The sequence below is a fragment of the Scatophagus argus genome, chromosome 9 (assembly GCF_020382885.2).
Source record: "Scatophagus argus isolate fScaArg1 chromosome 9, fScaArg1.pri, whole genome shotgun sequence".
Taxonomy (NCBI): domain Eukaryota; kingdom Metazoa; phylum Chordata; class Actinopteri; family Scatophagidae; genus Scatophagus; species Scatophagus argus.
Window position 1 is genome coordinate 3,422,988 of NC_058501.1, and position 12,422 is coordinate 3,435,409.

General features: G+C 38.4%; 1 protein-coding gene across 1 annotated transcript; it reads left to right on the top strand.

Moving 5' to 3' along the window:
• Positions 1 to 3,680: 3,680 nt before the first annotated feature.
• On the top strand, positions 3,681 to 12,155 carry cndp1 (carnosine dipeptidase 1). The gene is made up of 12 exons (XM_046399704.1): positions 3,681 to 3,775; positions 3,984 to 4,094; positions 5,224 to 5,367; positions 6,085 to 6,247; positions 8,151 to 8,239; positions 8,990 to 9,187; positions 9,318 to 9,402; positions 9,647 to 9,807; positions 9,882 to 10,046; positions 10,145 to 10,286; positions 11,131 to 11,278; positions 11,944 to 12,155. Exons 1-12 carry the CDS (start codon positions 3,701 to 3,703, stop codon positions 12,020 to 12,022), a joined length of 1,560 nt encoding a protein of 519 aa, XP_046255660.1. The 5' UTR covers positions 3,681 to 3,700; the 3' UTR covers positions 12,023 to 12,155.
• Positions 12,156 to 12,422: the final 267 nt, after the last annotated feature.

The window sequence follows — 12,422 nt, forward strand, 5'->3', positions numbered from 1 at the left end:
AGAACTCTTGTGTCCATTACAAACACTTTTTGTGCCACAACAGGAGCTACAGCAGCTGGACACATCCTGGTGTTTGTATTTAAACACATATATAAATTTTCATATATTATATTCTAGTCTGAGTATGTCATGGCAATATGTCACATCTTATCTGCAGACAGAGTGATCTTTTCATTTCTCCAATTACATACATTTTCCATTTGCAGTTTTCTTAAATAAAGAATGTTTTTTTGACAGATTCATTCAGATTAGTCCTGTCAGTGCTCACATGATATTTGAACTCTTGTCACATTATTGTTTGGTTTGGTTTATCACTTGTCACACCCAACTGAATGCTTTCAAGTACTTCCTCACTACTCCCTCTTCATTTGTTCCTCTTCCATCCATCTTTTCCTTTTCATGAGAAACTTTAAGCAAAATGTCTGCATGGAAACATTGTACCACTTTCACTTTGGGTTTTCAGCAACTCATCTGTTACAGAAGTTTAGAAGTTATTTCCAATAACTAGATTAGAATTTGCATTGCCTTAAATTAAAACTCAAGTCAATAGTTATATCTATGTTTGTGATTGAGATTATCAGCTTTTCCACAGTGACAGCCAGAGGCATCATATTGATGTACATGCCCCTGTTCTCCATTTCATAATTTAAAGGTAGGCATTTACAACCTGGGAGTCACTGTTTCTCTTGTCTATATGTCAGAGTGATTTGTTTTATAAATGAGACCAGGAGGGAAGGAATTTTGGAAGTTCCTCTTGGGGTGCAATAATAATTGAAGCTAGATTTTCTTGTTGTTCATGTCAGGGGGAAAACTGGCAGTCCATCAGATTTTCTGAATACAACTTGCATGGTCCAGGCTTTGACCACAGAGTCTACTATCTGCTCCCTGTGGATGCGTCTGATTACTGTGATAAAAGTTATCAAGTGGTCAGTGTTTATATTGTTCTGCTTGTCTGACAGAAAGTCTGCATTTTTATCTTCACTTCTGATTACTCTGAAGGATCCCAGCATGTCCACCTCAATTCCTCCCCTTTTCTTTACGTTTTTATCCCACTGTAAAAATTGTCCTCCTGGCCTCTCTTGTGTTCTTTTGTGGACCTTTTCATTGTTTTTTTCTTAACATATAATACTTCTTTGCATGTGGAGACTGGCCTCTGAAGCCCTTGACATATCTCCTCTCTAATCAGCAGGCTACTGACTTTGTCTTTTGTGACTTGCCACAAATAGTTCGGAATAGGTAAGTATAGGTGGTAATAGGTGGTAAGTTTATAGGTACAAGGAGTAAAAGGAGTTATTTTTCAACATAGTCTCCTCCTTCGTTACATAACTTAGTCCAGTGGCCATGGAGCCTGGATCCCTTCAAGGTTGGGTCAAGGTTGGCATCTTGGATGTCCGGAAAGTTGTAAAAAGCGTGATAATGCCATCAAAATGAGCATCTTGGCAAGAGGACGCACGTGGAATGAGAGCTGTATTCATGTACTTTTACTTTAGACCATGGACCTATCAGTCATCCCTCACATGTGAGTAAATGTTGGTAAAGAACATGAAACTATCATAGTTTGCACTTTTCTGAAGTAAAGGAAAGTAAATTCATCAAACAGTGCCTCATATTGCTATATTCCAAGATGCTGGCTTTCATTTATCACGGGACCTGCTTTGAAGTGGAGTAGGTTGGAAAAAATGACAGACCCATAACGAGAATATCAAACTAGCTACAATTTGTGGCACGTGAGGCCATGTCCATTAGCATTACATACTTCTCGCTGAAGATTGTGCCTGTTCAACCTTGTGCAAAAACCCTTGGTACTAAATTCCATGTCATTGCACCATCAAAATGAATTGAAGATGTTATTTTAAGATAAAGCAGTTGTGAGAGAGTCATACTTATTGTCCCCTCAGTAACCTGACCAAGAATCTCACTGAGACACCTTAGCTTTCTTTGTAGTCTTTAATTCTGTTTTATTCAGAGTTAGCCAGTTATGAATTTTCAATATTTATTTATTACCTTAGTTATTTCAGAATATTCCAATAATATTCAACACTTAGTTTGACCTGTTTTATTCCCTGAAACAGCCTGGGATGAAAGCTCCATCTCTTGTGGCAGTTTTGGAGCACCTGTACCAGGGAAAAGATGTTATCTTGGTGGGCTGGCAAAATGCTCTGCATGTGTCCACATGGTGGCAGTACTGGACAGCAGTACAGTGTTTCTTGCATATTGTTGGAAGTTGGGCCATATACTGAAAACATGCAGCAGTTTGTATTGTGTCTAATTAACTTTAAGGTGTATTTAATTTGAGGCTCAAATTCTTCAAATAAAGCCTTATAGGTGGACTGATTGTGTTAAAGCTGCTCCGCTATTATTGGCTGTTTTTTCCTGTGAGCCTCTTCCAACATAAAGCTTTTGAAGTGTATGCTTGAAATACAGTAGTATATACAGTATTGTGTCTCCTTGCAACTGCTAGCTTATAGCTTATAGTTATTGTTATTGTGGGGTTCACTTAACCTGATTGTGAGCTTTATGCAGTTTGCTATTTCATGTTTAAGCTGTAACATTTTTTATATAAGGATACAAATCATAAGCTTAAGTAATGCTTAACTAGTAAGTTATGGCAATAAAGTCTTTTCTGATTCTGATTCTGATTATTGACGATAACTCAAATGCATGAATTAATGAAGGACGTATCCTGAGTTCCTGTTGCTCACCATTAACAAATGATTCCTATGACTCTATGACTGTGCTGATGAGGTATTAAGTGTGAATACATATTTACATTCAGGTTGGTACTAAATTACATTTGGTTGACAGTGTCTGATTTTGACACAGATCAATCAGCATCATGAGCTGAAAGATGCTAAAGGTCCCATAGAACTCAGGGCAACTGCAGTCTTTTGGTTTGCCAGTACAATCTACATTTGATCTGCTCATGTCAGTATAAATATTGATCAGTGCAACTAAATCTGCAAATTTTATTCAGTTTGATGCTTTTTTTTATTGGTCATTGCCAACTGAATTGTGTCCCATAAGCCATTGTTCCATCAGTTTTTTCATTCAGCTGTCAGAGGTGTTGTCGGGGAAGATTTTAAAAATGTATTTTTTGACTGTTTGTCCCTGATTAGTTCAAAACTTTATGGAAAAAGTCCTCAGCTTCATGAAAGTGGAATAGTGGCTCCCTGTAAGTTTCATTTTCACGTTAGTGTGACAACTCCCTGATCTCTTGTCCTGTCTCACACTGGGACACACAGAAAGAAACAGGAAGTTTTCACTGGGGACAATTTATCCAATGAACATGAAGAGGTGATGGGATTAAATAGTTTCAGACAAACCTATTTTAGTGTAATAATCTAATATAGCTACATGTCAACTAGGAATGCTTACAAGTGGTTCAACATTAAGTTCAGCACAATGGGACACCTGCCTAATACGGAACAAGAAAAGCTGCTGTACTGTGGTATGACTGGGGGTTCGCTTGGAGATTCCAAAACACAAACAACAGGAATTTGTTCATTTCACCACGCTGCTTTTGTTCCTGCTGAACCCTGGTGTGCATTCTTGGAGTGGGGGTCAATAGATTGAGACTAATTCTTGTACCTGTCAGCAAGAAAAATTTAATTTGTCAGCTATCTTGGCACTGTGTCAGGAAATGTTTGACCTTGTGACCCCAAAGCACAGCTGGAGTGAGATATGAGGGGACAGTATATAAATGTACAGGCAACAACACGGGAACACAGTCTGCCTGCCTGAGAAGACTGTCACAAATACCTCCAACAGAAAAGAGGTAAGAACAAAGTAGTTTTACTTAAATTATACAAATATTCTCAGGTAAGTGTGAAATACAGTACTGGAAGCTGATAAGTTGATGTATGTTTTTTGGGGGGGGGGTTACAGGGTTTTAAAGACCTAGTAGTCAGCTGTAATTTGATGAAATAATGACTTTTGAAACAGCCATGCAGTATCACTGATTCTGTGTGTGACTCTCCCAACAGATGGATCGTCTAGTTTTGTCATCCATCCTACTGGTTATTTCCACTGTCCATGCTTTCCCGTATACAGAGCTGGTGCAGTACATAGACAGCCATCAAGGAGAATATGTGGAGGTACAATATCTTCTTGTTCTTCCTTTGGCATCAAGTCCAAGCACTACAGTGGTTGAAATCTAATTGTTTTTACTAGGATCAGAATAATTTACACCACAGATTGGAAATCATAGCAGCTAGAAATCATATCAAACAACTTGAATGTACATTTACTCAAACTTAAGTAGAGATTTGAAGTACATATGACAGACAAATATTGTACTTTTTACTTTAACATTTGTTTGACAGCTTTAGTTACTAGTTACATTTCAGATTACTGTTATTCATATCCTCTCTGTCCAGTGAAAACCCTGTATGTCCAGATGTGTTGATTTTGAATGTGATATATTGAGGGATGAAATGTTATATTATTGCTACAACAATCCAAAAACATCTGATATAATAGTAGCAGCATATTAATGCATGATGAATACTTTCACTTCATAAGGACATAAGGAACTTTGGTAAATCGCGGTGTAAATAGGTTCACATTAAGACTTCTCTGTCATTTTTATTTTCAAGGAAAACCTGTTTTGCCTTTGTCCATACAAAGCGAAATTTCACATTAAGAAAAAGAAAATTCTTGTGGTTTAAGTTGGTAAACAGAGTCAAATAATTTCACATTTATTTTCTGTTTACAGAGTCACATTGTTGGGTCTTGTGTCCCTTTTGGGGACAAAACACAAGACCCAAGAAGGTAAATTAATAATTTTTAAGGTGAAGACACTGTTTAAGCTCAAAGTAAGGTTAGTTTTAGGTCAAGTTTAAGTTATGGGACGACAAATATCATCTTGCGTCAAGCTCTCACTCAGGTTATCTTCTCAGTCTCAGCATAGAAGATCTAAACAAGACAAGTACATTTATAAAATAAAGATGCATAAACAACTCAAGAGAATACTTTCAAAAGAAGGGCGGCATTATAACCTGTAAAAACAATAAGAATGTCAACAGTAGTGATATAAGCCAGTCATTTGGCTCCATCTAATGGCCAATGTTTAGACCTGTGTTCTTCACCTAGTCGGGCTGTAGGATATATTAAAAGGATTCTAGATAATAGAATTAGGCACGTATTATTTATGATCACGGTAAGTCTCTAAGAAATGAATGTAAGTCACAGGTAAGTGTGTGTGTTTTTGCGTGTGTGTTTTAGGCTCTGCGGGACTGGGTTGCGATTGAAAGCGACTCCAGCAACGTCTTGAAGAGAGCAGATTTACACCGCATGATGGAAATGGCGGCGCAGAAGCTGAGGCTGATGGGAGGGACTGTAGAGCTGGTGGACATTGGAGAACAAGAAGTCAGTGGTAGAGCAAACAGGCACCATCCTGCCTTTCATAAATGCTGCAGTACTGAGATAGTACAGCTTTGTACATAATCATCACCTTAATTGGTTAGTAAATATTCTGTATTTTGAAGAGAGGTTGGCTCATCAGAGAAGCTAACAGTAGCAAATGAGCTGCTAACTTCAAAAGGGCGGCAAAAGGGTCAGGACTAAATTTACCTTCTCATTACTGACTGAGACACATCAAAGCTGCTTCCCAAATTCATTGAACATAATGTGTGTGAGGTCAGACAAGAAGTCAACAATCTCAGCTTCTCACCAGTAATTAGGACCAACATAATTTGAACTGTTATTGCATTATACTGCTTTTTAAGCAGTTAAAACAATAACCGTCAACCCTTTGACCTCAAACTACATTTGAGGGTTTATTTAGGAAAAACAGAGCAGCAAATCTTTTCTGTACCTGCCATCCTGTAATATTACTGGTGTTATAATGTCACACACTCTGAGTCTTTGAAATTCCTTTGATATTTGAGAAATATATGCACAGATTGAGATTGTGCAGAGTGTGTAGCTCATTCAGTACTGGTCAGGTGGTAGACTCCACTGCTGCAACATGTAAAAACAAAGCACTTGATGCACTTAAAGGCTCCACAGAAGTTGAGAAACCTGAAATGTGTTGTATTGCTGCAACAGTTCATGCTGAAGTTAACTCTACTCTAATGTCTACAGCTTCCTGATGGGCAGATGTTAGCATTACCTAAAGTGGTGACAGCTCAGTTTGGCAGTGACCCGAACAAACACACGTTGTGTGTCTATGGTCATGTGGACGTCCAACCAGCAAAGCTTGAAGACGGCTGGGCAACGGATCCCTACAACCTGACTGACATCAACGGTAACAGCTTTTAAGCTATTCAGTCACCACTACCAAAACCACAGAACAAACTTTTAGTGGATCTATGGAGTTCCATAGATACCAAAATGTCAGGATAAATTTGGATGAAATGTGCGCAAAACAACCCACAAAAAATTTCCATCTGATGGAATGGTCATAAACAACATAGCCATAAACAACACGGACTCTTAAGTTTGAATATATAATTCAATGTAGACATGATATACAGAAGCTTCCAGCAAGAGCATACACAGTATATTTATGTTTCCTTCCCTTCCCCCATGGGACTTTATATATGAACTGTAGTTAGGCAAGAGAAATAATTTTGTGATCCTGTTTGAATTGTGCCATAAATTACTCATATCAAGAAAGCTGTAAAAATAGTAAAATATCATGTACTTCTCTCAGATCTCACAATATCAGTCACTAACACCATCATGACTATCACCTTGGTACAGAAATAGCATTAAAAGAAGTGAAAGTCACTACAAGTCTGACCATGTTGACAGCCATGTTGGTGTTAGTGACATGGCTGTCACCTTGGTACAGAAATAGCATTAAAAGAGATGAAACTCACTACAAGTCTGACCATGTTGACAGCTGTAACTACTTCAACTACTACTACAACAAAAACAGCCTCACTATTAGCTACTGTACATATGTCTCTGAAAAAAGGTCCCACGGTGGTCCACCGGAAAGGGAGGGACTTCACTTGCCTATAAAAGGCTGATTCTTAGGCAAGGAAAACATAATGATTCTTAGTTTCAGGTCATTCTGAATATCACAATTCATCTCTGCCCCTAAATCCTACACTTTGGACATTGAAAGCTACATAAAGGGAATTGAAAGGAAGCTTGGTCACTGCTTGTTGAGTTCAGTCGTGATGATCTGGTCCGATGCTCAGGGATTAGCAGAACAGAGTTTTATGTGGGTGTTTGAAGACCAGTGTGGATAAGGTTCAAACGTTCTTTTCATGTTTTGCTCCAAAGTGTTAAAGTCTATGCAATAGCCATTCAGATGCTTACACGAAATTTTAAACACATGAAAACCAAGTTCTAATAACAGTTTAAACAGAAATAGTATCAGTTGAGGCACATTATAATACAGAATTATTTTTAAAAAAATGTTTTCTTTAAATTAGTTAAAATATGGTAAACCCATGATGGTTGATTATTTATTTATTATAGTCAATGGGAGTGTCAGGTTAAAACACACTTTATATATATAATCCTTGATCATACTTAAAGGGCTTCACGTGGTCACATTAATCAATAACCAATAAATCGTTAACACTGAGTATATCGAGAAGAGAAGCACCCATGTTGTTTTTAGGTTATTCCTCATTCACATTATCAAATACTGACTGATCTGGTTAAATTAAGTTTCAAAATGACTTAATGATTTTTTACTGGTAATTACAAATCAGTATTTTGATTTGTATGCGATTAAAAGAAGAGTTTAGACATATCATAGCAATGCCTAAGATAAAGATATAGAATGTCTTGATTGAATCAAAATGCAGATTTTGATTAGATTGAGCATATCATGCAGAAATACTAAGTGATTCCTAGTTGTGAGTTCTGCCTTACGTAGCAAAGAATATGATTCCATCTTTATGTGTTTAAAAAAAATCTGTTTAAATTATATGAGATAAGTTAGATTGAAAATACAGCCTCTGATCATATTAAATTGTACTGCTTTTACAGGAGTTTTCTTCTTTCCTTCATCTTTCTGTTTCACATACAAAATGCAAAAATCTAACAGGCAACAAAACAGTTTTACAAACATTATGAAATTATTGCTTTACAGTCATTCACTGCTTCACTTACTCACGTACACAGATCAGCACACTGGCCCCATGTGCTGGGAACCCGCACTCATTAACTGATTGTTGTGCTTGTAGATAACCTTTACGGAAGGGGAGCATCAGACAACAAAGCCCCAGTTTTAGCCTGGATCCATGCGGTGGAGGCGTACCAGGCCCTCAATATGGTGAGGGAACATTCTCAATATCACTGTACAGGATAATTTTTCATGCCACAGATTAATAAAATCAAATGTGTGAGGGAGTAGACGCTGCAGAAGCACTGTGAACTCAAACGAGACCAAAGGACAGATTGGAGCACTTATGTGTAAATCATGTGTCTGTCTTGAAAAATTTGAAATATACAAGGGGTGAAACAGAAACAGAGAGTGAAACAGAAATGCCACTATCTAGAGTCAAGATAGATAGATAGACCTAAATGAACTCTCCTTTATTTAAGCAGACTTATTTGAGCAGAAATAAAATGTTCAACACATTTAGTGGGAACAAACTATGCCCTCAGGCTATGAGAGAGAGGAGCTGAGCTTCAGCTAAACTAACAAAGTCACCGCTTTCTTTGCAAAATCACTGCAGCAGTCTGTTCAAACCATCCTGGCTACCACTTTCCCTTGTAGAAAAAATACACAGATGAATATGTGCATCAAAAGGCTTCAGCAAGACTCTGGATCCATTAAGGGGAAGAGAATTGTGTGGGTGTTGACAAGAGCAGTTTCACACACAGCTAATGGCTCATGATTTTAGTGTCCACAAACACCATTACAGTTTCGAAAAGGTGTTCTTGGTATTCAAAAGTAAGCTGATTTTCAGACAAGACTCTCCACCAACAGCTAATCCTCCAGCCTGATCCCATGCTGTCAGTGTCTCTGGCTCTCCAGCAGATATAATGGAGTACTGCTCTCCTCCTTTTTGTCCACCAGGAGCTGCCAGTGAATGTGAAGTTTGTCATTGAAGGCATGGAAGAGACGGGCTCTAACGGCTTGGATGCCATGATCCTAGCACAGAGAGACACCTTCTTCTCTGACATTGATTATATCATCATCTCAGACTGTGGCTGGCTCAGCAGACGGCCCGCCCTCACCTATGGCACCAGAGGCAACTGCTACTTCTACGCCGAGGTTGTGTATGCACACGGGAACACAAACCCAAACTGAAGCATTTGGTGTCAGATAAGTTGTGCCTAATTCTTCGGTTACACAATGCACACCTTGATGTCTTTCAGCTTTTCATCTTGAAGTGTGTTTGCAGGTTGAAGGACCTAAACAGGACTTACATTCTGGTGTTTATGGAGGTGCTGTGATTGAACCGATGATTGACCTCATTGGTATTCTTGGTAAGCAAAATATTCTTTGAATTTTTATTCAACTTATATTTAAATGGGAAATCTCATGATTGCATTAGCATATTAGGAAGTAGACCAGATATACCAGAATGAAAAGCATAAACTGTTGTAGTTGAAGGATGTCTCGACGAAGTCTCAGTACTTTCTAACTTCTCTGCCCTGTCTGTAGCACTCAACTCCAAGCTGATTGGTTCTGAAGACATAAATCTTATTTTTTTGTAACTTTTTGCATCAGACACACTGATCAGTCCCAGTGGTAAGATCCTGATTCCTGGGATCAGGGAAGCCGTGGCTCCCCTCTCTGATGAGGAATGGAAAATGTACCAGGACATTCAGTTCGACATGGACAACTACAAAACCAAAATTGGTGTCAACCAGCTCATGTACAGCAACAAGGTAAGAGTCAGAATAATCTTCTTTCAAAAATGGACACAAGTAGATAAGTAATTGTCACTGTGTGTTTCCTGTAGGTAGACTTGTTGGCCCATATTTGGCGCTACCCCACTGTCTCTATCCATGGCATTGAAGGTGCCTTCTCTGACCCTGGCACAAAGACTGTCATCCCTGCTAAGGTTACTGCTAAGTTCTCCATTAGACAGGTTCCCAACATGGACCCTGCTATGGTCAAGAAGCAGGTAAAACAGGATGTGAATGCTCAGCCTAAGCTCCTTTAGAAAAAGTCAATAATTTCTTTCCATAAACTACCTCTGCTGTTTTTGGTTTTATGCTGAAGGTAACAGACTACCTTCACTCGGTGTTTGCCAAGAGGAAGAGTCCTAACAAGCTGAAAGTGACCATGGTGATTGGGGCCAAGCCTTGGCTGGCTGACACTCAGCATCCTCTGTATGAGGCTGGGAGGGCTGCTGTCAAGAGAGGTACAGAACACACCCAAGCTTTTATCAAACACCTTTCTGTACTGAGAGTCAAGCTGAAGCTCACCTTGGCAAACTAAAATAAGTATACTAGTTGTGACAGAAATACCAGTTTTAAGTCGCGTATTATGTCATATTTTTTACATCAGCACTCTACAGGTTTAACAAAGACACAAGATTTTTCTTCAGTGATTCTTTTATGAGTTTATAGATCTGTACCTTATGTTTAGTGCAAAACCGTAATCTGTAAAATAGCCAAATCTAAAGTTATCATATACAGTAGATACAGTAGTGTAAAAGAAGTTTTGAAAGTAGAATATTTCTTTATTTTCTATAATGTAGAAAAGGACAATTTAATGCACAATCTTCCCTGGGCTGAAGCAATGCATGGTTGCCTATTGTCAATGCGTAGCATAGCAACTATAATTTATACATTTTGAACATGTTGGAATATGCCCAAAACTTTATTATTAACAGAATTGCTGTCCTGCCCTGCTTTAAGAGCATGACTTTGTCTTGCATGAGGCTGCATCACTGACCATCGGCCAGGTTCCCACTTTTACTGTAAATTGGATTAAAAACAAGAATTTGACTCGGTTTTTGCCATTGACACTCCAAGCTTTTGAAACACCCTTCCTGAGCATCGTAGCTGCCCTTGCACAACATTTTATGGCGGTGATGGTGTTAATTTTTATTACTGCTTTTGGCTTCTCTTTTATGACTCTTTCATTGCATTTATAATTCTTGTGATATGCCTCGACTTTCGACTGTGTTTGAAAAGACTGCGTAGGGAAGTCGTGTTTAAGTTTGCATTGCACCCTAATACAAAATGTCGTACCTCCTCCAGTTTTTGACATGGATCCTGATCTGATCCGTGAGGGCGGGACCATTCCTATTGCCAGAACCTTCCAGGATGTGACGGGGAAAAGCATCATCATGATGCCCATCGGAGGCTTTGACGACGGGCTGCACTCCCAGAATGAGAAAATCAGCAGGTCTGACTCCTCAAACTATCTTTCTATTTAATTTATAGGAACTAAATCCTTTATAAGTTCATGTTTTCTGCTGAGGCTGTTGGACTGTTCAGATGAGCATGAAATGTAGGAAAGAAGTAGGGATTTAATCAAAAGGAAAGTAGCAGGAATATACACATGTGCCTGCATGATAATGAGGATGCCAGGTTTAAATGAATCAAAGAGAAGGTAGATATGCAAGAATGAGACAAGAAAAGGACAAGAAGAGGCCCTTTTTATTTCAGACAGCTTACAGCCACATACATCACAAAGACCAATGGACAGCGTCTGGAGAAAGAACAACGCAGTTCATTAAACTATACACAGTAGACCTCTGATCATAAGGGGGATGCTGGGGGACCTTAAAAGCCTAGATAAAGACATATTAGTCTCGTCCATTAAATGTTTTGCAAGTCCTACTAACTGATGACAGCAGTAAAGTTGAACAGGGACTTTGTACTTTGGGGACTTTTAAGAAGGTATAATGTACACATTTAACTTGTAGTTTGTAAAGAATTTTTGTAAATGTAAAGAAGAGTCACATGTTGGTCCATAAATGCATGATTTTCAGTCTAGCATTGTGATTTTTGTGTGTCACAGTTCATACGGAAAACAGACAGCTTTTTAACCAAATGTTCTTCTGCCAGGTACAACTATATTGAAGGAACCAAATTATTTGTTGCCTACCTGCATGAAGTCTCCCAGATTAAGAGGACCAGCGTGTGATGTTTCATGGTGTCATTAAATCACCTCCTAAACAAGCCTGGTTTTATATTTTCACTCTGCCTTTATCTTATCTTTATCTTTCATTTATTTCAATGTTTTGCCAAGCTTTTATTTATCTACATCTCAAGCAGCTCTTTTCCCTCTCTCTTTTTTCTGCTGTTTCTCTGTATTTGTAATTTAGTAAGTACTAAAAAAATAGGAGCAATCTATCTATCTATCTATCTATCTATCTATCTATCTATCTATCTATCTATCTATCATTTTGACATTGTGAGTGAATGTGACGGCATGTGCCTCTCCTTCTGATTGGCTGAAATGTCTGAATTGATCCCATGGTCCTGTTCTTGTCACTCACTTTGCATATGTAATTTACTGTTTATGCTCCATAATGTCAGACAGT

What these genes read in the sequence shown, in the direction of transcription:
- cndp1 (XM_046399704.1), top strand. Translation starts at nt 3,701, where the DNA reads ATGTACAGGCAACAACACGGGAACACAGTCTGCCTGCCTGAGAAGACT. An exon ending in ATCAAGGAGAATATGTGGAG is followed by an intron (nt 4,095 to 5,223) that starts GTACAATATCTT and finishes TGTGTGTTTTAG; the next exon opens with GCTCTGCGGGACTGGGTTGC. An exon ending in CGTACCAGGCCCTCAATATG is followed by an intron (nt 8,240 to 8,989) that starts GTGAGGGAACAT and finishes TTTGTCCACCAG; the next exon opens with GAGCTGCCAGTGAATGTGAA.